Source organism: Penicillium taxi (genome assembly GCF_028828555.1).
Source record: "Penicillium taxi strain IBT 34144 chromosome Unknown utg000002l_segment0_segment0, whole genome shotgun sequence".
NCBI lineage: Eukaryota > Fungi > Ascomycota > Eurotiomycetes > Eurotiales > Aspergillaceae > Penicillium > Penicillium taxi.
In genome coordinates this window covers 1,077,955-1,102,206 of record NW_026643204.1, presented here as the reverse complement: position 1 = coordinate 1,102,206, position 24,252 = coordinate 1,077,955, and the positions used below count along the sequence as shown (strand labels likewise).

At 45.9% G+C, this 24,252-nt stretch overlaps 11 protein-coding genes across 11 annotated transcripts; 8 read left to right on the top strand and 3 right to left on the bottom strand.

The window, feature by feature from the left end:
• Positions 1-299: 299 nt before the first annotated feature.
• On the bottom strand, positions 300-998 carry N7495_002351 (uncharacterized protein; the record flags this gene model as incomplete). Its single annotated transcript, XM_057205020.1, has 1 exon — positions 300-998. One exon carries the CDS (start codon positions 996-998, stop codon positions 300-302), a length of 699 nt encoding a protein of 232 aa, XP_057065627.1.
• Positions 999-2,068: 1,070 nt separating this feature from the next.
• N7495_002350 (FMN-binding negative transcriptional regulator) lies at positions 2,069-2,656 on the top strand (the record flags this gene model as incomplete). The annotated part of the gene is made up of 1 exon (XM_057205019.1): positions 2,069-2,656. One exon carries the CDS (start codon positions 2,069-2,071, stop codon positions 2,654-2,656), a length of 588 nt encoding a protein of 195 aa, XP_057065626.1.
• Positions 2,657-2,927: 271 nt separating this feature from the next.
• N7495_002349 (IST1 family protein) lies at positions 2,928-4,207 on the top strand (the record flags this gene model as incomplete). Its single annotated transcript, XM_057205018.1, has 2 exons — positions 2,928-2,948; positions 3,017-4,207. The coding sequence occupies 2 exons, from the start codon at positions 2,928-2,930 to the stop codon at positions 4,205-4,207; spliced, it is 1,212 nt and encodes a 403-aa protein (XP_057065625.1).
• Positions 4,208-4,691: 484 nt separating this feature from the next.
• N7495_002348 (AP-2 complex subunit sigma) lies at positions 4,692-6,420 on the top strand (the record flags this gene model as incomplete). The annotated part of the gene is made up of 6 exons (XM_057205017.1): positions 4,692-5,240; positions 5,647-5,759; positions 5,809-5,848; positions 5,900-5,929; positions 6,017-6,247; positions 6,319-6,420. The coding sequence occupies 6 exons, from the start codon at positions 4,692-4,694 to the stop codon at positions 6,418-6,420; spliced, it is 1,065 nt and encodes a 354-aa protein (XP_057065624.1).
• A 1,638-nt stretch (positions 6,421-8,058) lies between these two features.
• On the top strand, positions 8,059-9,042 carry N7495_002347 (sulfotransferase family protein; the record flags this gene model as incomplete). Its single annotated transcript, XM_057205016.1, has 3 exons — positions 8,059-8,203; positions 8,270-8,546; positions 8,607-9,042. 3 exons carry the CDS (start codon positions 8,059-8,061, stop codon positions 9,040-9,042), a joined length of 858 nt encoding a protein of 285 aa, XP_057065623.1.
• A 1,593-nt stretch (positions 9,043-10,635) lies between these two features.
• Positions 10,636-12,838, top strand: N7495_002346 (arylsulfotransferase family protein; the record flags this gene model as incomplete). The annotated part of the gene is made up of 4 exons (XM_057205015.1): positions 10,636-10,743; positions 10,821-10,970; positions 11,031-12,522; positions 12,579-12,838. The coding sequence occupies 4 exons, from the start codon at positions 10,636-10,638 to the stop codon at positions 12,836-12,838; spliced, it is 2,010 nt and encodes a 669-aa protein (XP_057065622.1).
• A 1,987-nt stretch (positions 12,839-14,825) lies between these two features.
• Positions 14,826-16,854, top strand: N7495_002345 (putative MFS transporter; the record flags this gene model as incomplete). The annotated part of the gene is made up of 2 exons (XM_057205014.1): positions 14,826-15,648; positions 15,707-16,854. 2 exons carry the CDS (start codon positions 14,826-14,828, stop codon positions 16,852-16,854), a joined length of 1,971 nt encoding a protein of 656 aa, XP_057065621.1.
• Positions 16,855-17,355: 501 nt separating this feature from the next.
• dph5 (diphthine synthase) lies at positions 17,356-18,288 on the bottom strand (the record flags this gene model as incomplete). Its single annotated transcript, XM_057205013.1, has 2 exons — positions 17,356-18,078; positions 18,154-18,288. 2 exons carry the CDS (start codon positions 18,286-18,288, stop codon positions 17,356-17,358), a joined length of 858 nt encoding a protein of 285 aa, XP_057065620.1.
• A 313-nt stretch (positions 18,289-18,601) lies between these two features.
• On the top strand, positions 18,602-18,809 carry N7495_002343 (uncharacterized protein; the record flags this gene model as incomplete). The annotated part of the gene is made up of 2 exons (XM_057205012.1): positions 18,602-18,646; positions 18,669-18,809. The coding sequence occupies 2 exons, from the start codon at positions 18,602-18,604 to the stop codon at positions 18,807-18,809; spliced, it is 186 nt and encodes a 61-aa protein (XP_057065619.1).
• Positions 18,810-19,099: 290 nt separating this feature from the next.
• Positions 19,100-20,290, top strand: N7495_002342 (transcriptional regulator SPT3; the record flags this gene model as incomplete). The annotated part of the gene is made up of 3 exons (XM_057205011.1): positions 19,100-19,336; positions 19,391-20,212; positions 20,285-20,290. 3 exons carry the CDS (start codon positions 19,100-19,102, stop codon positions 20,288-20,290), a joined length of 1,065 nt encoding a protein of 354 aa, XP_057065618.1.
• A 2,130-nt stretch (positions 20,291-22,420) lies between these two features.
• Positions 22,421-23,192, bottom strand: N7495_002341 (blue light-inducible protein Bli-3; the record flags this gene model as incomplete). The annotated part of the gene is made up of 3 exons (XM_057205010.1): positions 22,421-22,446; positions 22,502-22,910; positions 22,989-23,192. 3 exons carry the CDS (start codon positions 23,190-23,192, stop codon positions 22,421-22,423), a joined length of 639 nt encoding a protein of 212 aa, XP_057065617.1.
• Positions 23,193-24,252: the final 1,060 nt, after the last annotated feature.

The window sequence follows — 24,252 nt, the reverse complement described above, 5'->3', positions numbered from 1 at the left end:
CCAATCTTCGTCGCTGGCTTAGAGTGTTGATGGCAAGCCCAACGAGACTTTCTTTTGATTTGCTTGGAGAACTTTTGGGATATCACCAACTGTCTCAATGCGGTTAATGCTGCCAAGATTCTACAGGAGTATTAGCAGCAAGAGGATGCCCTCGAAGAGAGTCAATCATGGATTTTCAATATTGGCTGTCTGGGTCGCGACTGGCTATGGGTTTAAACTTGAGCTCGAAGACATTGAGACGATATTTGTCTAGGTACAAAAAGGAGATAGATTCTTCACTTTCATCTCTTTTATCTCTATCAGTTTGAATTACCCGCTAAAAACTGAAACGCTTGAAGTAAATCCTCCTTCAGATCCTCCCAATTTTCTAACCCAACACTGACTCTCAACAATTTTGTATTCACTTTGGAGTCACTTAATGCTCTCCACTCGATAAGACTCTCAACACCTCCAAGACTTGTCGCATGCTGGAGGTAATGAAGCTTAGAGGGCAGCACCCTCGCAAATACCGGTTGCTTCATAGTAATCGAGAACACAGAACCAAACCCATTTGGCATTTGTTTCTTAACCCAAGGCTCATCCTGAAGACTCGCATGGAAGATATTCTCTAACACTTTTTGCACAGTACACTCTTCAGAGCCAGAAGCTGGAGAAGGAGCATTCAAAGCATTGTTGAGCCAAGATATCAGCTTTGCAGCGTTCTGACTCGCGTTTCGGACACGCAGCTCGAACGTGCGCAGACTCCGAAGACTAAGCCAACTCTCTAGATTGCCGAGGACGTTACCCAAAGCCATACGGTCTTCAAAGAGCTGCTTTGTCCAGCCTGTCCGCTTTGTGGCGAGAACGCCACAGAGAAGATCACTGTGGCCTCCGAAGTACTTTGATCCAGAGTGCATGACAATATCAGCACCCCACAAGAATGGATCATGTAGTCCAGGAGGGGCAAATGTGCTGTCAACAATGAGATATACGCCGCGAGAGTGGGCTTTTCTCGGCATATTCCTCGATATTGAACGCTATTCCAAATGGGTTTACGGAAGTCTCAAGCAGAATGACGTCCCCTTCACCCAGGCTTTCGGCGGGACAGTCGAGGCCCAATTTTTTTGAGCCCTGAAAGGCGCGATACCACAGAGATAACTTCGTGACTTCCGTGATAGCCCTCGCCTATTGAGATTTGGCGGGGATTCAGAAGCGTCAGTGCGGCGTGCAGGGATGCCAAGCCAGTGGCATAGCATACTGCATTGCCTTTGAGAAGAGCTGAGAGTACAGCCTCAAGTCTAGTAGAATTTGGAGCGAATTCACGGGCATAGACGTAGTTCTTTCCGTTGAAGTCATCCTTTTGAATAATTAGCCTGCATAATGGTATAAAGAAGACATGTAAATTACGTACCACAAGATCTGCCTCCGAGTAGAGAATGGGAATTAGTTAATTTTGATCATTTGAATATCTGAATGTTGTAGATAGGTGAATTGGGGGTGCGACGTCCTTGACCAAGTTCAGATGATCATCGGCATGCAATGCCTGAATAGATGGATGGATAGTGCTCAAAAGTGCCTTGGCAAGAGCTCAGTACTAGAGTGAATTACGAATTGAAGCTGTGATTGAAATTGAAGAAAGAACTGGGTAGAGAAAGGAAGACTTTTATGATAGCACGTTGGCCCCACTCCCGTCAAGTTCCTAAAACGGCATCCACGTTTCTTGGTTGACGAATCGCAACTCTCCCTTCCAAGATCCACTATGGAGTTAATCGGCCTTTTACTCAACTCTAACTTCCTCATATCATATCGGGACTCAACACTAACTTGACGGAAGATTACCGAATTACCATTTGATACAGGCTACAGCCCCTGTAGTTATTACCGTGACTCCCTTCATATCTCAATCCTATCAACTTTCTATATGGGACTAGATCACACATGATAAAGATTCGGATTCCCTCGTATCCATATTATTTACCTGTACTTCTCTCAACGCTTAAATCATGTACCCCTGACCAGCTCGCACCGAGTCCTAGATGTCTACACCGATGAGCCAGAGGCACCTGTGAAAGGCCTTCTTCGAGGCCACATGGCCAGACAGAATCTTCAATCCAAATCCATGATTGAAGCTGTCACCAACTCTTCCGCAACACAGCTACAACAGGACGTGATGATTGTGTTCACTGGCACGCATCACCATTATGTGACGCCAAAGTTCTACACAGAAACCAAGCCTGCGACAAGTAAAGTCGTACCCACGTGGAATTATTCGGCTGTTGAAGTATACGGCAAAGCCACCGTCTACTATGATTCATCTACATTGGAGACTTCTGACTATCAGTCCAAGCAAATCCATGATCTGTCGCAGCTGTGCGAAACTTCGATCATGGGTTATACGGGCCAGCAGGGGAAACCTGAGTTATGGAGCGTAACTGAGGCTCCGGAGAAGTATATTGATACCATCAAGAAGAATATCATTGGGGTTGAGATCACGATTGAGAGTATTACAGGCAAATTTAAGATGAGCCAGGAATTGTGTCAGGGCGATCGCGATGGGGTTATTGAAGGCTTTAGCAAACTTGAATCCGATGTCGGGACACATATAGCGGCAATGGTGAAAGAGAGAGGTGATATTCAGGCTTCTGCAAAGAACGGTGCAGTTTTACCTAGTAAATAGTCATTCTATCAGATGAAATGTTCGAATCTATGGGCCGATTACTGTCAGTCTTGTCTGGGCCTGTTCAGGCGCATGTTTAATTTCTATTTGCTTTTCCGCCATACCGAACGCCTATTCAAAGCAAAAGTCTAGGCTATTTACATACATATATATATACTGTTGTCTCACTACTGAGGAACTGCCATTCCTAGCGTGTGGCGACCATGTGGACCACCTCCAAAATCCGGGACAATTGCCCTTTCACTTCAACAACAACCCGAGGCCATTCACAATGCCTCCCACGCCGCAAACAGTAAGTTCTTGCTGAATTTAATACTGCCCTTCAAGAAATATTATATCCTCGTATTATTTCCCCCGAAGTCGCGCTACCTGCAGATTACCCCGCACCATGATCACCATCCCCCTCCTTGCCTCGCTCGATTCGAGTCCCCAACATCCACGAAGCTAACAATAATGTCGCAAAAGACCAGATTAATATCTAACCTGCGCCTCCTCATCCCTCGCCTCCGACTCCTCCAGAAGAAAGAAACCGCCTCCTCAGTCATCCAGCGTCGCGATCTTGCACAGCTTCTCAGCGAAGGTCGCGACTCATCCGCGCGCATTCGAGCTGAAAATGTCATTGCAACAGATATAGCGGTGGAGGTTATGGAGATGACGGAGCTATACTGTGAACTTCTCCTAGCCCGTGCCAACGTGTTAGACCAGCTAGCGTTCGGAGAGAAAGGGACTCGCGCAAGGTTGCGCGCCAAGGAAGTGTACAAGAAGCACACCCAAGCACAAGCCGCCGCAGCCGGTGCCAGTGCTAAAGCAGAAGCTCCGGCGCCTCGTTTTGGTTTTTCGTGGTTGGGGGCTCAGAAGAAGGAGGCTGGTGCTGCCGCGGTGGAGCCCTCTCTTGACGAGCTCACCGATGAAGAGAAGGCTTATCTGGATACGGCTTTGGATGAAGCTGCCGTGTGTATATTTTATGCTTGGCATCGTTTCCCGCATGAAGTGCGCGAACTCACTATGCTCCGTACAATGCTCGGTGAGCGATATGGAAAGGAGTTCATGACATTAGCGCAAGACAACAAGATGGATACCGTCAAGGTTCCAGAGCGTCTGCTCAAGCAATTACGTGTGCGTCCACCGGGGCCGGAGCTGGTAGATAGCTATTTGCGGGAGATTGCAAAGGCATATGGAGTTGTTTGGCCAGATGGCGAGGAACAAGAAGACCTTGGTGACGCGCCGCTCGAGTTTGTGGATGATGGGAAAGGCGAGGGTGACGATGAATGGGAAGATCTGCCAGAGACCCCGAGCATCTCTAAAAGACGTGCGTCGGATACCAGTGAATTGAACAAAGCCACACCCCCGCGCCTCACTACAGGCCGTAGCCCTGTCAGTGTTGCTCCTCCGGCACCCCGATTTGATAATCCACATCCCCGGGTCAAGGTCCCAGGAACAGAGGATAAGGATACTGGAAATTCTGTTAAGCCTACCAAGGCCAAGAATAATGGGATTCCCGAGGTGGATGAGCTCACACTACGTTTTGCAGGATTATCAAGGAAACCCTGAGTAGTTTTGAACTTGACTTGTCTTGTTCTATCCTGGTATGAATTAAATTGCTCTGCAACTCATTCTAAACCCTTGGAATTGTGGGCTACAGCATATTTACTTTAACGTCTTGATCAAGTGAAGCCTAGATGTAGCTGTATTGTTAATTGAACTCTTTCAGGCAGGTTCCCATCTATATTCCATAGGCTAGTCGACGGTTCGGCTGATGGCAGGTCCACATGTAGCTAAGAGGAAATATTCTGGTATACCATAGCACGCCATATCGTTTGTAGCTTAACCTAGGATTGAAAAGTTGGAAAAATGCATTACCAAATTTTGCTTTTTCTGACAGCGGTCTAGCCGTTGGAAATAAACAAGAAGTGGGGATCAATTCACCTCAACCTCGATACCTCACACACTCTCCACTTAATATGACATTTCTGCCCAATCCCCCAACAGGATAAACCTGTGCGGTTCATCGTGAATAATCGACCTACACACGGCCATGCCAGTCTACATGCTCCATGGATTCCGCTGGCCGCGCGCCGGCTTCACAGGAATCCGCGTATACATCGTCCTCCACAATCTCGAGGACGCTGCAGCAGAATACATCCAACAACCACTGACAACAGAACTTCTACGTGAATCACTCAGAAAGACACAACCCGATATACTCCCACGACTGCCAGAGTTGCGATTCATTGAGCAATATGATCCTAACGATGAGTCGAGCAATACCGTCAGCCAGGACTATGCCTATGTGGCTGCCAAGGTCATGACTATCCCTGATGGCGCGACTACTGCTGATGGTCTGAAGCCTGGGAAGAACATTGAGGATGCTGTGGAGCAGGGACCTGGCTTGACGTCTGATCAGACGGAGGCGTTGGAGGAATTGCGTAATCGTTTGGCGCCTGATGAGAAGATTGGCTGGTTTATGGTTTATAACGGGGATCCGGAGAGGTATTTTCCTGAATTTGAAGAGGATTACGATGATGAGAACTATGTGGATGATAAGTCGAAGCTGGCTTCTGATGACAGGCCGCAGGGCTATACTGTAAGCCTAGGTTCATCTGAGCATTTTTGCTTTTTGATATTAACTTCATTTTTATCTAGGCTCGGCTGACTGGCTTTTTGAATCGATTGAGCCTGGGCGCTTCATGACCAACGCTGTGTGCAATCGATACCCTAATGTGTGATGTGTTCCTGAGAACCCTTTGATAATGAGCTTGGGTATTTCTCGGAAACTAATGATATTTATGTCCTTGTTTTAAGTTTCTAAGAAGAGGTTAGATCGGAATTCAGCCTAATGGTTGTCAGCATTTCTGACAAAACAATTGAATCTGAAAATTCCAGTAAGAAGCCATCGTAGAAATTTAGTGAAGTTTAGTATCCCATGGACCCTTAGGCGGTGAATATCGGCAGTATATTGAGGGGAGCTTCACGATAACGGACGGAAGTAGCGGCGATCATTCAAGCTGTGTGCCAACTTTCGCTCAGGAAAACACAGATGCAGGCCAGGTAACCTCCTGGTAATCACAATGGTCTTATCATTTATTCTCGTCCAAAATCGCCAGTCAGTTGACTCCTTGCTTATTCTCAATCTGCAGCTGATAAAGTTATAGGGGCAAAACACGCCTGGCGAAGTGGTACGCTCCATACAGTGTGAGTGATTCAATTCTATAATTGAATTCATCAATCTAACATTCTGTCTAGGATGAGGAGAAAGTAAAGCTCAAGGGCGAGGTTCGTGACGTCCCAGCTATCCTCCGCTTCAGCACCTTCGACCTTCGGCCTTGAAATACCGCGACCAACAACTGACATCCAATTCAGGTCCATCGCCTTGTCGCACCGAGAGATCAAAAATACCAGTCCAACTTTGTTGAATTCCGAAGAAGCGCGAAGATCGTGTACCGAAGATATGCGGGACTGTTCTTCTGCGTGTGTGTGGATGCTAACGACAACGAGCTCGCCTATCTAGAGGCCATCCATTTCTTCGTCGAGGTGCTTGATCAATTCTTTGGGAATGTGTGCGAACTGGATCTAGTATTCAACTTCTACAAGGTGCGTACAGGCCGGAGTATTGAGAGAGTATCCTCACAAATTAAACCCACGCTGACGGAGGTATTATATAGGTCTACGCAATTCTAGACGAGGTCTTTCTCGCCGGCGAGATTGAAGAGACAAGCAAGCAGGTTGTGCTTACCCGACTTGAGCATCTAGATAAGCTGGAGTAGAGGGCGAGATTCGAGACCGGGACTCGATCTCGACTACGGAATGCAGCTAGAAACATGCGGTGATAAGTGAAAGTGCATGAAACATACAGTCATCTGCATGGAGTTTCGGAGTTCTTGGGCTCTTGCCCATGGTTAATTTGTGCTTCTTTTTTTGGAGTTGTCGATCGCATGATTTGCGCGAAGCCGGGCGTTAGAGAAAGCCATGAACGGTGATAAATTAATAGGTGATATAACTTTGGTGCCGATGTCGGAATCAATAGCCAACCTATGGCCGTAGGACGTAGGTACTTGGGCAAATTTTCGTATTCTCTTATGTCCTGGCGGGCCTCAGTCGGATGGTACCCTTGCCATTCCCCTGGCGTTCATACCGTTTGAAGAATTCTGGTTCACCAAAATGGTTAAGTTTCTGAAGGATAAGACATGATCACTGTTAGTGTGATATACCGGATTTGGGCCTTAGCTTGATAGTGGTGATGTGATCGAGCTCCGCGATGGCGAACGCAATTAAACTTGGTCTTGGCGCTCACCATATATTCAGCCTGTACGCTGCATCAGATCCTAGATTTTCTTTAAGAGCCTTTCTATATTACTACTTTACTTTTTGTCTTTAGTACTTTTTTAAATTATTTTTCTCCCCCCGTTTTAACTTGTTACTAACATCAGTTGATACTGCTGATGATCCTGAAGGCGACTCCAAGTCACGGGACCTCAGCAAAGACCAGGTCTTCCCACTCCGGACTTGGAAGCTAAGAACATACGACAAAGACCATTAGCAGGATATCTGCCAAATCGTGCCAATCAATACAATGCATCCAATCATGACCTCAGAAGGCAGTTTCTCCTTGTCTCAAAATTGCAACAGCCGGGATCGTCGAGATTGATTGGAACTTTTTTGGCTTGTTGGGCTTCAGTTTCCCGAGTTGGCTATGCGGTTCGACAATCAAACTTGAATTTAATCAATCCAAGGTGCGTGGAGTGGGGTACGAAGTCTGCCCCCTGAATCCAGCACTTAGCGAGTGATGGATATGATGATCTTCCCAAGGAACAGTGGGAACAGTACGCGTTGCCCTCAAGATGACAAACGTCAAAACGCAAGGACCCTCTAAGGAGATAATGGAAGGAAATTGGAAATCGGCATACGCGGCTTAATGTCTTGGCGGTATCGTGTATTATTACCTGGTACCTGGTACCTGGTACTGCGTAATACGGGAATACCTGTCTTATGTACTACTATATTGCGCCTCGATATGCTTAGGTGGTTCAGCCCCTGGACGTTTCGCTAAGTTTGAGGATTGACGAAGCCAAGAAAGGAAAACTTGTGGATACATTGCCACTCGTCACCATTTGACAGATTGGGGTCTACGATCAGATCTTTTGGACAGAAGAGGTAATTAATTATTTGGAGTAATTTTTCCCACTTATCAACATTCCCCCGGCCCCATTCTTCTTTCTTCCCCTTCTAGACTTGATTCTGTTGACCCTCGTGGCCCCGTTCTTATTAATCTACGAATTCCCCTCAATATCTTGTCTACTTCTTCTCAATTGATCCCTTTAAACTCTTCCATTGGCTCTTTCACCATCTTGCATCTATTAGCGATCTATATAAAATATATACTCTTCACGACACCTTCCATCAACATGTCTCTGATGCTATCTGACAACCTTGCTCCTCAGCCTGTAACTGATGTCTTCACCGATGATACCAACATTGACCGTCGGAAGTGCCACCGCACTGTACCTATGAAGGTACTGGCCCTTGGTGTTGGCCGTACCGGCACTGCTTGTAAGTATTCCAAGGGAATGGAGACTAGTCGCTACTTGACATGACCCAACTAACACCTATATCCAGCCCTGCGCAAGGCTCTCGAGCGTCTTGGCTACACCAAGTGCTACCACATGATGTGCGCCAGTGTTGAGAACCCACCCGACTGCCTGATGTGGCACGATGCTCTCAACGCAAAGTACAACGGCATGGGCGAGTTTGGTCGCAAGGAATGGGATCAGCTCCTGGGTGACTGCCAGGCTGTCTGTGACTGGCCTGCCTGTGCTTTCGCCAAGGAGTTGATTGAAGCCTATCCCAACGCAAAGGTCATCTTGACTACCCGTGATGTCGACCCATGGCACGCGTAAGTCTAAATTCTAGGATGCTGCGTGGTTTTGGACATGAGCTTATATAAATGACACAGGTCCGTGATGAAGACTGTCTTCTGGCGTGTTAGCGACCCGGAGCACAAGCTTGTCTCTGGTTTCAGCTGGGCCGCTGGCATGTACTACCCCATGTTGGACAAGTTCTTTGAGACTTTCTTCCGTGGCGATTTCCCCAAATATGGAAAGGAGGTTTACAACGATCACGTCGCCGAAGTCCGGAGCCTAGTTCCCGCCGAGCGTCTCTTGGAATACAACATCAATGACGGCTGGGCTCCTTTGTGTGAATTCCTTGAGGAAGAGGTTCCTGACCACCCCTTCCCCCGCGGCAACGACATGGCCGACTTCTATAAGCGCTGCAGCACTCGCAACCGTCATCAGATGATGAACGCTGCTCTACATGCTTTTACTATGGGCAGTGCTATCCTGGCAACTGGTTTCGCTGTCACCATGGCCTTCAAGCGCTTCAGTCGGTAGTTGAATCTACCCCTTGCATATGGCTCATTCTTTTTTTAGCACATTCCGCAGTGTGTGCAGGCACCACTGATTCTATCTTTTGTCATTTCTTCGTATTTTTGAGGTTTCCGCCTTTTTTTCTGCTTTTGAGCTTGACATGCGCATTCTTCTTGTTTTTTGGTATCTATAATATTCCCCCTTTTTGTCTTATGATTGCAATGATTGGAGAAGCCTACAATCTACTTGGGTATATAAATTTCACATTGCTTTTAGTTTGGAGCATTGGTTCTGTCATTCCTGGCACTGAACTGACACTACTTGATATGCACCAAAAAATAAAAGTCTGACTTTTCATTTTCATACTTCATACTCCGTACATCGTAACGTTACAGTACCTAGGTATTGTAATCGAGTAAATGCTTGACTAGTATTTGACTACCTTATCAGATCCCAGCAACCCCCACCTCCAGTTAAGTATTAGACGATACCCGAGTGACCAAAGAAGGGTAGTGGTGTTGTTCGTACCAGTTCTAAACGTCTTGGCATGCGGGTTGATGTTAGCTTAATTTGGATAAGAAGTGGGCGTTTACGTAGACGGCTTGCGTGGGTCTTGGCGTCTGGTCCTTACCGAGGATAGTCTTTTCAACTGTACTACGTAGGTAGCTTACGTATAAAGATTAATAGAAGTAGAAATAGAACCTTTAGAAGTTTATGAAACATGGAAACTTGGAACGAACCTGGAATCTAGCCGAACCCATTAACCTATCTCTACTTTGTATTTCTAGTTTGTGACCCATATACCAGCTGACTTTTAATGGTGATCCTGATCCGTGTCACATCGTCCAATAGCTTAGAGTGTTATTTTGTTGATCTAGGGATTTGAACTGTTACGTATTTAATCCCATTGAGTACTAAGCCTTTCTGTACAATATGGAGATTATAAACTGGAGATTTTAAAACTTGCTTAAAATTGATTTGAACGGCATACAAAGCAAAGCATACACCTCCAAATAACTTGACTACAGTTTATTATCAGGACTCTAAAAGCACTGCAACGTATACATTTACGTATGCTATATATGTCTCCTCTCCTTCATTATCAGTCTCCACACGTGGCTCTATCACTTGGTTTCAGTCTACAGAGTTTTATGCCTTACCGTGAGTTCTACTTGATTTTATAGACATGCGACATGACGCGGCCTCAAAATACCAAGTACTGTATTGAGTAAATATTGTAAGGCATACTTGATCTGGTCTTCATGTTTTGTTCATTTTGAATATAGGAACAAAAGATCTAGTCTTAATATCGATCCATTCTTTCCCATTTACTATTGAACTCACAACTCATTTCCAGGGTTCCCTTAAACTAGTTAAATCATATGAATCGAGTTAGTTCACCTGATGAAGATCTTGCTTATCGTAATATACTCAAACTAGTTGATTCCATTGACATGAGACTCCACTTGTAGGGATCCATACTCGTAATTGTGCCCCGATTCCTCCACGCTGGCTTGACTGATTTATTCCTTTTTGCTTGAGCTGCTCTTTGCATTATTTGATTTCTAATTTGTCTTCGTTTTCCTTTTTATAGACTTCTTTTGATGGGATGTAAAGATGGGATTCATGGTTACCCTAATTTACTCCGCGGGTGTCCTGCGTCTGACTATAGCTATACTTCTTTGCTCTGGCGCATTAGCTCATGAAACATCATTCTTCAAATCGGTAAGCAGCCCCAATTCACCATATGCCATTTCTATCGCGTCATTTTGCAGCCTCTTTTGTCTATATATATAATGTAGTTGCTGACTTCAATCCTGCAGAGACCTGACATCTACCCTCCGAAGTTTAACGTCGAACTCAGCGAGCCAGAACGGTTGAGTCCTGGCTATATTTTTCTTACACCTTATGATATCGATAATCCAGGACCGTATATTTACGATAGTTCAGGGGTATGGCGGAAATATAATGCGACGAGAGAGAAGATCAACAGCTAACCAGATGATCAACAGGAGTTAGTATGGAGCGGCTGGGGAGTGTCTGGTCCGGGCAATGTCCACGGCATGCATGTTTGCCAGTATGAAGGCGCCGATCACTTATGTTTCTTTCAGGGAAATCAACAGAAGGGTTACTGTCGTGGACATGGCGTCATCTTGGACAACACTTATCGTATCGTGCGGTCAGTACAACCCGGTGGTGGAATGGCATCGAGTGACATGCACGAGTTCTTGCCAATCAATGACGGCAAGACCGCGCTCATGACGGTCTACCAACAACGCCAATTTGACATGACTCCATGGAATATCAAAACCGGCATGGGCTGGCTGATGGAGAGCGTGTTCCAAGAAGTGGACGTCGAAACAAGTAAAGTAATTTTCGAATGGCGCGCTCTGGACCATGTCGATCCATCGATGAGTTACACATGGCCCTCCCACACGGATACATCTGGAACCGGGTTGAATGTGCACGAGCCCTGGGATTACTTCCATATCAACTCAATTGACAAAAATGCAGACGGGGACTACCTGGTCTCATCCCGTCATACCTGCGCAATCTACAAGCTCTCCGGCAAGGATGGATCTATCATTTGGCGACTACACGGTGCGCAACCGACGTTCCACAACATCAACTTCAGCTTCTCGCAGCAGCATGATGCGAGGTGGTTGTTTGAAAATGCGACTCACACTATACTTTCACTATATAACAATGGGTACAACGGTTTCAATCAGACTCATCCGTACTCGGGTGGTATGATAATCCTCATAAACCACTTGGATGACACTGCTCTCCAGACTCGCGACTACGCACCAAAGATTCCAAACCTCGCCAGTTCCAGCCAGGGTAATCTGCAGCGTCTATCCAACAAAAACGTGTTCATGGGATGGGGCAACAACGGCTATGTCTCCGAACACGATGAGAAGGGCGATCTCATCTATTGGGCTTCCTTCGACGGAGGCGGTAGCGTCATGAACTACCGTTCAATGAAGTTTGAGTGGGAGGGTAACCCTACTGACTCCCCAGCTCTGTGGACCTACTCACAGATAGCCGAGTCACTATCACCCACAACATTCTATGTCAGTTGGAACGGAGCTACGCGCGTCAAGACATGGCGGTTTTTCGGCTCAGCAAACATGACAGGGCCATGGACGTTATTGGGCAATGCGAACAAGACCGGATTTGAAACAAATTATACAACTACTGATTTCTATCCTTGGACTTGTGCTGACGCTCTTGACCTCAATGGCAATGTCCTCGGCCAGTCTGAGATCAAATACACCTTTGTTCCGTCGCCTGAACTGCGAGATTTCTGCCAGCACGAGAATTGTATGGATGCGCCTGGATATGGATTCCCGGGTGAAGAGGCCCCTGGACCGTTTATTCCTCCTGTTGGCGTCAATACCGTGCCATGGGTTGATTCCGCTCACGAAAACGCTATTTGGATATATCCTTCTACTTCACAATCTGAAAGCAGCGGCGCCTACCACAAGAATCAGGCTAGGAAGCGTAAGCACTCCCCATTATTCTCAAATAAATTACAATGTACTAACGAGATTATATAGGTTTCCTTTCCTTAGTTGGTGCCATCCTTGGCTCAAGCCTGATTCTTGTAGGAGGATGCTATATCTACCGCGTTTACAAACGACACCAGCTGGATAAGCTCTACGATGAATCAAGCGAGCCACTGCATGACATGGCAGAGCGGAAATCCTCGCCTGAAATTTACCAGCTCCCATGGTGGAATTGGCGTCGGTGGACTGGAATTAATCCTCGTTATCACCCACTCGCGGATCGAAGTTCTCGAGAGCAGCGAATTGAATGATACCGTCCTGCTCTAAGTTTCTTGCATATATTCTTACTTGCATTATCTGGCCATGGTTCCCTCAAACGTACATATCTTCATTTCTTGTATGTTTTAAATTACAATAAATATTACCCATTACGCACCTTGGAAAAATTACAATACCCGGAAATTCTCGTCACTAGGTATGCCGCGGTAGTCCGGCTTCTTTAAAATACAGGCTGTAACTTGAAAAACTTGCAAAACTACACAAGCATACGTATGCATTCCCCATAGTCTTTCGACTCTTATCACTCCAGATCTCGAAATTATACTTGTATAACCCACTTGGGTTGTCGCCGCTTTAAGGAGTGTTCAAAACCAGACTCAATTGCATTCGCATATGTTGAGATAATATAAGTCTTCAGGATAATCAAAATCTTCAACCAGGAGGCTCATAAGAAATAGTTTACTAGGTGCTAAATAAATTGTAAATAACTACCCACCATATCTAGGCAGTTCTAGATCTCTTTCACTTCCAAGGTTCACTTGTACTCTCACTTCACTTTTCGTGTAAGGGCAGTGTTCATTTGCTATAAAAGGGAGATTTCCTCTCCTTTGCCCCCTTCATTCCTTCTTACTTTTTAACTTGAAGTAGGTATCATTGATATACCAATTTGTCCTCATAAGGGTCCATGGCGGCGAATTGCAATAGCACCATAAAAGTACAGATGTTTACCTGTGTGCAACTGGAGAAAGACGGAGAAAGTAAGATGATTGCCAATATTTCTAGCTCTTCTTCCAATCTTCGCACACGGGGAGAAAAGTCGAGCAGAAGTTCTGGGAAGATTTAATCTTCCAAAGTTTCATTGATCCTTTTTGGAGATCTCCTGGGTCTATTATACATTTCATCAAAGGCTCAGCAATCGTCCAACCATACCATCTAATCACGAATCCATTATCAGCACCGCCCCATACTCTCTTTGGGCAAGTTTCTTCTAACATTCAAGTCGTTTTATGATCTATAAGAAGAACATGAGTACAAAATCTAGAAATGACACTCTTATTCGATTCTATACTCTGCAACAACGGGAAAAGACTTTGCATGAATGTGAACCCAAATGTTGCTTCGGTTGACCATACCCTGCTAGACACCCACTGGAGACTATGCGAGGTAATTTACGCCTTTGATGCCCCAATTTGAGCGAAAGTCAGTGAGCTTACATACTTAGTAATTCTCGGAAGCGTGCTGTAAAAGCGGCAAGGACATGACTCCTAGGACCTCGGGATATTTCATTTTATACATGAATATCATGACGTCACGTGACCAGTTCACAACAGGATGATACGTAGGTATGATCTATCGAAAGTCATACTAGGATCGTAACCCCACTTTGACACATCCTAGTTCCATCGCCTTCGGCGGTACGGGAAGGTGGCTTGAATTTGGAGGGGCGAAGGTTTGTCCTACTGGAGCTGAATGATTGCGGAAATCCTTGATAAAGAATAAAGAATAGAGAATAGAGATCATCGATTAGATAAGTCTGATTGAGACGGTTCTAGGTTAGTAAAATAATAGATGGATTGCAGATATAGAACGCTAACATAGAAATGTAGCACAAAATTGATAAGGAAAAACAAGAGATCGAAGCGCCTAGACGGGATAGATCCTTTATGGAGTGGAGTAAGTCGTCGCAAGCTGGTTGATCTGGTCCTGTATCAAGTAATATACTGGGTTTCATAATTCAAGAGGATCAATAAACTTGAAGGTCTTGGCTGTAAAAAAACACATACACATACACAATATCCCCTTTTATTCGGTAAATCACTGTTTTAGCTACTTCTATTTATTTTTTAATAAAAAAGAATTTAATTAAAAATAATAAATAAATACCTTATCACTTCATCCCTCTCTTCATCTCGATACATCATCCAGACAAAAAGACCTTCGGAATTCAAAATTACATGAAACCATAGTTTCTGACGTAGAGGCCGCGCTTACAATACCCGACATTCCATCGCGGGGGCCATGTCTGCCAGGTCCCATACCCAAATATCTAAAAATGTCAGCCACGCGCGTACGACATCCTGGTCGTCCGGATTTTATAATAGTATAAAGAGCAACAAAAGCGAATCTCCTGAATCCCGCCAGATCTCACGTCGACGTGAATCCAACGTCTCTCTAGCTAGTGTTGACGAAGGCCCCTCTTCCGACCCCCACAGCGCCGATGCGCTCGATATGATCCGGAACACTTCAATCGACATGAGTCGCAAGTCTAGACAACATGTGCGCAGCCGCTCACAGAACCTGCAGGTCCAGAACTTGGCTCTGCAGGAACCAGAACTGCCTGCCGTAGCCACTCGTCCCGCGACGGTTACTTGGATGTCACTACCACGAAAGGGCCAATTGACCCTGCTCGGTCTATGCCGTGTCTTTGATTTCTTGCAGATCGCTTCGCTGCAGGCCTACATGTTCTACCAGCTCAAATCCTTCGACCCAAACCTAACCGACTCAGATGTAGCTACACAAGCCGGTATTCTGCAAGGTGCCTTTACGGCTGCGCAGTTTGCCACTGCTATTCCCTGGGGCCGTGTCGCAGATGCAGAATGGGGTGGTCGTCGATTTGTTTTGCTGGTGGGCTTGCTTGGTACTGCTGTGTCGTGTCTGGGTGTTGCTTTTGCGACATCGTTCGCACAGGCTGTGTTCTGGCGGTCGTTTGGCGGTGCTATCAATGGCACTGTGGGCATTATCCGTACTATGATTGCGGAGAACGTCAAGGAAAAGAAATACCACTCGCGCGCTTTCTTGATATTGCCTATTGGATTCAACGTGGCTGCGCTGTTTGGTCCTGGTATGTCTTCGCTGTCCTATAAGTTATCAAAAACATTCAAACTGATCTTGTACTCTAGTCATGGGTGGCCTATTGGCTGATCCGGTCAAAAGCTATCCAATGTTGTTTGGCCCGAATTCATCCTTGGGAGGGGAGAATGGCGTACAGTGGTTGGAGCGCTATCCATATGCCCTGCCCATGCTTGCCAACTTCGCTTTCCTGTGCATTTGCGCATGCCTGGTAGCATATGGACTGGAAGAGACTCTCCTCGCCTGTAAGGGTAAGCCTGGCTTGGGGTCATTCGTAATGAAACTATTTGCACGTGGTGTGAAGAAAACATTTGGCACCTCCTCGACTCTATACACACGGCTTCCATTCCGCGATGAAGACGAGGGCGGACCTCTTCTGAGCCGTGGTGGTATTGATAGCACTGAAAGCTATGAGCTCGGGGAGAAGGCATCCAGGCCTGTCCGACTCATTCGTGCTCTGCCTTTCCGAAGAATCTGGACTAAGAATGTCATGTTCACTCTGTTAGCTCAGGCCTTCTTTGACTTTCAGATGGGAGCATTTAACAATCTCTGGTTACTTTTCCTGTCAACTCCTCGCTATGACCCGAACGATCCGGCCAGCCCTGCACGGAGCTTACCTTTCGGCTTCACCGGTGGATTAGGTATGCTCCCCCAAAGTGTTGGCTTCGCTACTGCCATTCTGGGCATCATTGGCATGGCCCTTCAATTCACCATCTACCCCACTATAAACGGTCGTCTGGGCACTGCCAAGAGTTATCAGTACTTCCTCGCACTCTTCCCAATCGCATATGCTCTAGCACCATATATCTCCTTGGCCCCGTCTACAGTCCCACCTCCCGGCCAAGCTAACGGCCCCTGGATATGGGTCGGAATCGTCATCGTCCTCTTCTTCCAAGTCACCGCTCGAACCTTCACTCTCCCCACCTCTATCATCCTCTTGAACAACTGTTCACCCCATCCATCGGTTCTAGGTACCATCCACGGTATCGGCCAGTCCGTGTCATCTGCATTCCGAACCCTTGGCCCAATATTATCGGGTGCATGGTACGGCTATGGTCTGGATATCGGCGTGATCGGCTTCGCTTGGTGGATGATCGCTTTGTTCTCCGTCTTTGGTTGCTTTGCTGCCATATATGTTTACGAAGGATCCGGTCATGAGATTCTTCTTCCTGGCGAGGAAGAAGATTTTCATGAATAGGTCACGAGTGATCACTTTTTCTTCAACTGTACATTGCTTCGGCTCATTTTGCATCTTATTCGGGCATATTATTCGGTGTTGTTGGTTTTGGTCCGCCTTGTTTATACAAGAATATTGCCTCTCGGTCATATCTGTGAATTCCATCTTTGGATAATTGCACCGAGGGCCGATATTTCATCTGCGTGGTTTTTTTTTTCTGTCTGATATGTTTGGATACCATTTAGACTTTCGATTCTTGCATCTTCATTGTCTTGCGGCATATTTTGCATTACATGCATTTTCTCTTATATAGAGACCGAGCTGGTCGATCAGGGTCAGCAGGATCTAGAGGGATAGATAAGTCTTCATAAGGCTGATCGCCATATCGAAGACACTATACTATCTGCTTGTACCATGTTTCAAAATTATTAAACCACTTATCGTTCAATTTTCTTCCTAGTATAGCAATTGATTGAATATCTTATTCATGACTTGTTAGTATTCACTGCAACTACAGACGACTCATGAGCTCGCTCCGTAGTACTTCGAGTAGCTCGCATCGAAAGTCGCCTCATTGACAGCATACTGCCGAATGTAGTCTCGCTCCAGATCATGCGTCCTCCGACCCAAAAGCAGAAGACTATGCAAGGGCTCTCCCATATCAACCTCTGCCAACTCCTGAAGAGTTCCAACGACAAGTTTCTGATCTGGCGCACCAACCCGAGCAGCACCAACAGCAAGACTATCAGCCGAGTACACGGCCTCCTTACGGTCTTCTTCAGTCTCAATCATCTGCGCTGCGCACTGTGCAACAGTCATATAGCGCGGCGGCTCGAAAATGCGGCGGCCACGCGCCATATTCTCTAGAGACTGCTCCTTCACCTTGATATCTAGTAGCACGAGCGTGTGTAGGCCAATCGAGGCATTCTCGCGCACACGATCGTAGAAGGATGAGGGCTTCCAGGTCTCGGTAAAGAATACCATGCTGACTGTTTGACCGAAGTTGTACAGCTGCAGTCCAGTGCAGCCGATACCTGACATGATGGAGGCGTTGGGGACGACATTGGTCTGGATGCCTAGTTCACGGGCACGCAGTACAAGATCTGTGTGCGTGGTTGCGCCGAATGGATCGCCCACAACCAGGAAAGCGATGTCCGCCTTGTCTGCGCCGGCGAGGATGTCATCGCTGCCAGTTTCTACTAGTTCACGGTCTGCCTCGATAACTTCGCGGCCATAAAACGCTTCCTACTGAGCACATATTTCGAATTTAGTGATCGGCGCATGAAGCAAAAACCAACCAGTAGGAACAATGCTACTTACGAGCTTTGCCTTGTCGACGAGAAGAACGGCCGTGTATGCTTCCAGGTAGACTCTTTCGGCCTTTTTGACAATCTCCAGGCCACGGACTGTGATATCCTTCTCGTCAGCGAGACCGAGACCAACGAGATGCAACATGATGGGCGAATTGGACAATCAAGAAGTAATTGGAGAGAATTCAATCAAATAATTCAAGCCCCGCGGCAGAACAGCAAAGATTGTATACCGCCGGAAATTCGGAGAAAGAAAGTTGCCGCTCCACCATCTTATCGTATCTTTATCGCAGCATCGCATTGTATCGCGCACCTCCTTCCTCATCGAAGATCGAATTCACAGCGACAGTGCTTTGCGCATTGCCCATAGTCCAGGACAGCTTCGCCCCAGAGCTTCCGTCCAATTTCTGATCGTCTAGTCCCAACAACTTGATCCGGATCAAGCTAGAGCCGCCACCATGAGCTCCGAGCGCCAGCCGAAGTATCGGCAGGAGATTCAGCAGGTAAGCTACCCTCCTATTATAGTATCTCGGTCTTCTGGTATGTACTATGTGGTCTCGGCTTCTTCCACTTTTCGACTTGGAAACTTCAAGTCCTGGTCGGTCCCGATTTCTTGGCATTGTGCCAAAGTCCATAATATCTGGGTGCCTCACGCAGCAGCAGTAAAGCCCACAACTTCAAAATTGATATAACATTGAATATTGATGCTGCTGTTGATGCAATTCAGCTTCAATAGATTTTTCTCATCTCTTGAATGCTCATGAATGATCAATCGGTCGATGATGTGTTGCACATATAAAGGTGTGGTGGATGATGCATACAGGGGTGAAAAAGGTCGCAAACAAGAATAATTACCATGATTTACAACCTCTGCAATATACAGAGTGTAATGTTGAATCATGAGTTTACTACCATATTAACCTCTGTTTACTCTCCGTCTTTTCCCTCAACCATTCATGCCAATCTACCTTTTCGATCAATCCTCAAAAATAGAGTTTACCGTTTCCGATATGGAAATGGACTCGGATACCGAGACCACTAAAACTACCCAGGCTGAGAAGGCTGTCAAATATAAGATGTTCATGACTAAAGTGTTCTCTAAGATGATGTTTGTCTCTGGAGAGACCGCAGAACCGTCTGTCGAGTCCACCACCCTGATTGAGGACATCACTCGGGAGCAAGTGATCCACATCGTGAGTTTTATCTGCCACTCTGTTTGTTATATATGCTAACCAATAATGGCACAGTTGACCAAAAGCACCCAACTGGCTACCCGCCGTGGATCGCGCGCCATCTCCACTGACGACTTAATCTTCCTCATCCGCCGTGACAAGGCCAAAGTCTCGCGCCTGCGCACTTTCCTGTCGTGGAAGGATGTTCGAAAGAACGTCAAGGATTCCGACGACAAGGGTGGCGCCGACGCTGCCGATTTCGCAGCTGATGACGCAGCTGGTGGTGTTGCAGGCCCCCAGGATATGGCCGCTAAGCCGAAGAACAAGCGCGCCAAGGTCGGACTGGCGTGGGACGTCAGCAGTTTCTTCTCTATTCAGATTCCCGAGCGCGATGACGAGGAAGACGAAGAAGAAGAAGAACAGAACTACGCGACTCTTCAGCGTCTCGCTGCGGCTGATGAACGTACCAAGCACATGACCAAAGAGGAATATGTTTTCTGGTCAGAGTGCCGCCAGGCCTCATTCACCTACCGCAAGAGCAAACGTTTCCGCGAGTGGGCTGGATTCGGTATTGTTACTGAGTCGAAGCCCAATGACGATATCGTCGATATTCTTGGTTTTTTGACCTTCGAAATCGTCCAAACCCTCACTGAGGAGGCACTTAAGGTCAAGGAGAGCGAGGATCACGAGAAGAATCGTGGCAGCTCGGAGACTAGTGGTGAGACTGCGAAGCGAAAGCGCGAGACTGGCCTGTTCGATCCTCCGGAAGAGGGCCGTACTCCGATTGAGCCCCGACACATCCGAGAGGCTTATCGCAAGCTCCAGTCTACTAAGCAGAAGTCTATTGCTATGCTTCTGCACGAAGGCCGGGTTCCTCACAACTTCCAACTTCAGTTGGTGAGTATCTCTAGTTTCTTCGTATCTCTAGTTTCTTCGTATCCTTTGACTTCATACTGACTACTCTCTCAGATCTAATCGGCCAATTCAAGCTTTCTGGAGCGGTTCCCCTTATTTTCGGTTATTTTTCGAGGCGTTCAACTACGATACCCAATATTTTTTAGGTGGTTTGCTGGGAGGTCCCCAATATCTCATATATATATATTTTTATTATTTTTATTATTTTCCGTTCTCAACCACTCGGAGAAGCCCAATACCACCATCAGGTTTACAATTTTTCCATTTCATTTGTACTTGAGTACCGACTAAATTACTTCTATATCATCGGGGTCTGAAGCAGGTATAATCAGCAAAGGCCAGCCGTTATTATATTGTGGCTCGATCACATCAGAATCCAGAAAACATGGTAGCGTGACAATAATAGAGATGTCATCTTCCTTAAATCCCCAATCCCACCAATCCAACTGTGTTCCCTCAAACTGACACTGGATAGTATCACCGAAATCTGCAAGAACCTTGGTGTTTTGGGGAAACTCTCGCATCCAGGTTTTGGACCATATTTCGCATGGGCGAAGACTTATGAAATGATAACTTTGCCCGACAGAAACTTGTACATCAGGATCATCATATATAGCATAGGCGCATATGTCGTAAAAATCTTCCCTATATCACCACGCTGAGTTATAGAGCTCGAAGCTAGTTGCACGGTGGCTCACTACCTGGATGGTGGGTATGAAAAACAATAGGTCTAGAATCACCGGATGATTTGGATGATAGGTGATATTGAGAGTGACGGGAATGTTGTGATCTTCAAGAATATAAATAGACATTCGACATTAACAATTAAGGCTGGAGTATCTTACCTGTTCAATTTCTTTAGTAGAGTAAACCTGAAATAATTTGGAATGGGAGTGCTTTACGTGAATAATGAGGGATTTGCCCTTAGGGGCTGCTCTTCTTCCTGCATGGTGTCTCGGAGGTAGGTGAGAAGTCCAGGGGTGGCTCCAAGGTACGTAGGTATGAACCCGAGGGAGAAAACGTGGATAGATTTGAACTCTTGCAGGAGAAATGGTTCTATAGCTAGCCGCAAGTGACTGTGGTGTACCATAATAAGCTAGTTCTATGGTTTCATATTAACTAATCATTCAATCCGCCGACACAAAGGATAATATTTAAAATAACAATGACCCTGGCTATACCCTCATTATTGAGGCACTCTGCTCTCTAATTATGCTGCCAGGAAACTAACATAGTAGTACAGATAGATGTCAGTAATTCGCATCAAGTATTGTAGATGAATATACCAAGGGGTGTTTGTTGGACTAGAGTGGTCAACAAGTGAGGACGCAGATGGATAGAAGGTCATATAATGTAGGTATTAATACTAGTGATACAGGTCTAAGGGCTAAGTCCTTTTAAAGAAAACTGCCCATTACTGAGGTTTACGAAATGAGATGAGACTATGTTTGGACCCTGATTTACGCCCCACTTACATAGTAAACAAGTGGGTCCTGATATTTCAGGTGTTGACCTTTTTTCTTCTTTATGAATAGCTTCAAGATTAAACGATATGATGATCAAGCATTCAAATCTCGAATTTCAATTTCAATAAGAAGTCTTCCAAGGCTCCCATGATAGGAGCATTGGACTATAAAAGACCGCTGGGCACAGGGGGATTTTATGTGGAAGTCTTTTCGTAACCCAGAACACTGACTAGGTAAGGTCGAACTGGCATTATCAGCATACTAAAATTACAAGTTCTGATTGGTCTATCAGTAATAAATGGGTCCACTGGCTTAATTGGCTTCTTTCATTGAGCCTTAATATCAATCCACAGTGATAGAAACAGAAACTGATAGAAATTTGAGCTCCGCTTCGACTGATAGAGTCTCCAGCTTGACTTTCCAGGGAACATTACCTGGGTAAGACACTTGGTTCAAAGGTTACCTAGCTGGTGACCTCAGGATATTGTATTGACTTGGCCACCACGCGGACCGTAATACCATAACATGAATGAATTAAATCGGCCACCTGGGAAAAATCTTCCAACTTGCTTAACCACAATCACCTTGAAATTTTTGTTCGAATATCCATCAGATGCGGCGGTTCCAGAGGAAGGTGATATTATATCATCTCACTAAGTTACAACAGCAAGAAACCTCAGGACCCTAACCAAAGCATCCATATAACAATCTTGACCGACGATTTTTAGTTCTTCTGATGAGTACGGCGCCCTACAAAGCGATTAGCATTATACCTAACACTAAAATATAGGGAAGGAAAACTCACACTCAGCCAGTTCCTCCAAACTCAGTTCTCGGATTCCATTGATGGCGGGCACATTACCCTGCACAGCACCCTTGACCGTCTCAACAGCCCTACCAATAAGTCCCTTCCGCACGACATTATGAGTTGCAAGCTTCGCTTCCAGTTTGATCACGCCAATTCGTGGATCGGTAGGGCCACCGTCGTGTACGCCGTCGCCCAAATCCCCGATCCAGGCTTTCAGCGTTGGTGAGTAATGCTTCTGCACGATAGCCGGATCAGCAATTACAGATGCTGTGCCTGAAATCGAGGCCCAGGCTCCATTGATCGGATCTAAGAAGGACATGTTTGTTTCTTGTGGGTGCGCGTTTAGATCCATTACTTTGCCCGAGAATAGGTTTGTGTGGAAGATAAGGTCAACGCCACCGTTTTCCTGGGGGTTTGTTAGTATGTTTCATTGAATTCTAGCATTGTGTTGGGAGGTTCAATGTGCTGGGGGTTGGTGACGTACCTTAGCGGCGAGAGCCATGCTGCGCGAAGTCAAAAATGGACCATCGGATTGCTTGGTCGTCAACATGCCAAATTTTACCTCGGAGATGAAATCCACGAGATCCTCAATTTTCTGGGGTAGAGGTGGGTCTTCGGAGCTCTGAGCTGTAAAAGGGTCCACTGGGCGGTTGCCCGTTGTGGTATTGATGGTAGCTTCGGTAGACATTTTCAATTAGGGAGATCGGATAATGGTTAGATGAAAATTGTTGGAGGCTTGAAGAATTTATGGTATTAAAGAAGTGATTAATAGCATTTTATAGCAATTGTTTGCAGTTACTGGCGTCGTCGTTGTGACGTCAGGAAATAATCCGGTTGGGGCTTGAGTTACTCCATACCTCGCCACTTGAGATTTACTTGTTTTACTTCCACGCATCTACAGCTAAACATATTATATCCACCACAAGCTTGGAGAGTTTTATTGAATATCATAGTGGATTGGATGACTCAGGCAGACTCGACTACAGGCATCTATGGATATAGATTAAGGATATTTCAAGATTAAAGTAACTGTCGGTTGACTAGGTTATTACCGAAGCAGACAGCTATTGATATCGTTTCTGTACGTATATAATAGGTGTATGCATATTAGGTAAAAGTGAAGTGTCATTCTAAAATGCTCAGATGAAAGAAGATAGTAGCTGCCATGCCAAGATCACATGATCTTGGTATGTTAGCTGATATTCGTTCCAACAGTAACGAGTATTTTCATTATTTACAATAGTTGTCGCTCGCTTGGCGATATTCGAATATCTTAACTGAGAACGGTGAGCTCCAACGAACCACTACTCAACACCGTAGACAAACCACCAAGTGTAGTGGTCTCTACAGTACTGAATATTGTGGTTGTTGTGAAGTCTGATTTTTCATTGATGAAAGAACTAGCTACTTATAGTACATGGGCGCCCCTCTGCTCTGGACGAATGTCAACATTCGTCCGAGACAGAAGAGACGGTGAAGACGGGACATTACTGTCGCGAATGCACATCGCTCAAGGGTGTCGTTTGCGATGAATGCATATCGTTCAAGGATGCCGTGATATACTAATCCAGTTCCGGAGTCGCTGTCTCGGCAGAAGCTTTTTCGGCCGAAATACTTTCCGTCTGTTGATGGCCTTGTTTCTCGGCTGTCGCAACAATAGTGCTTCATATATGAGTATTTCATGTTAGCCCTAGATACTTAGATTAATAAAGTAATAATCATACTTGAGAACCTTGGAATCAAGTCAC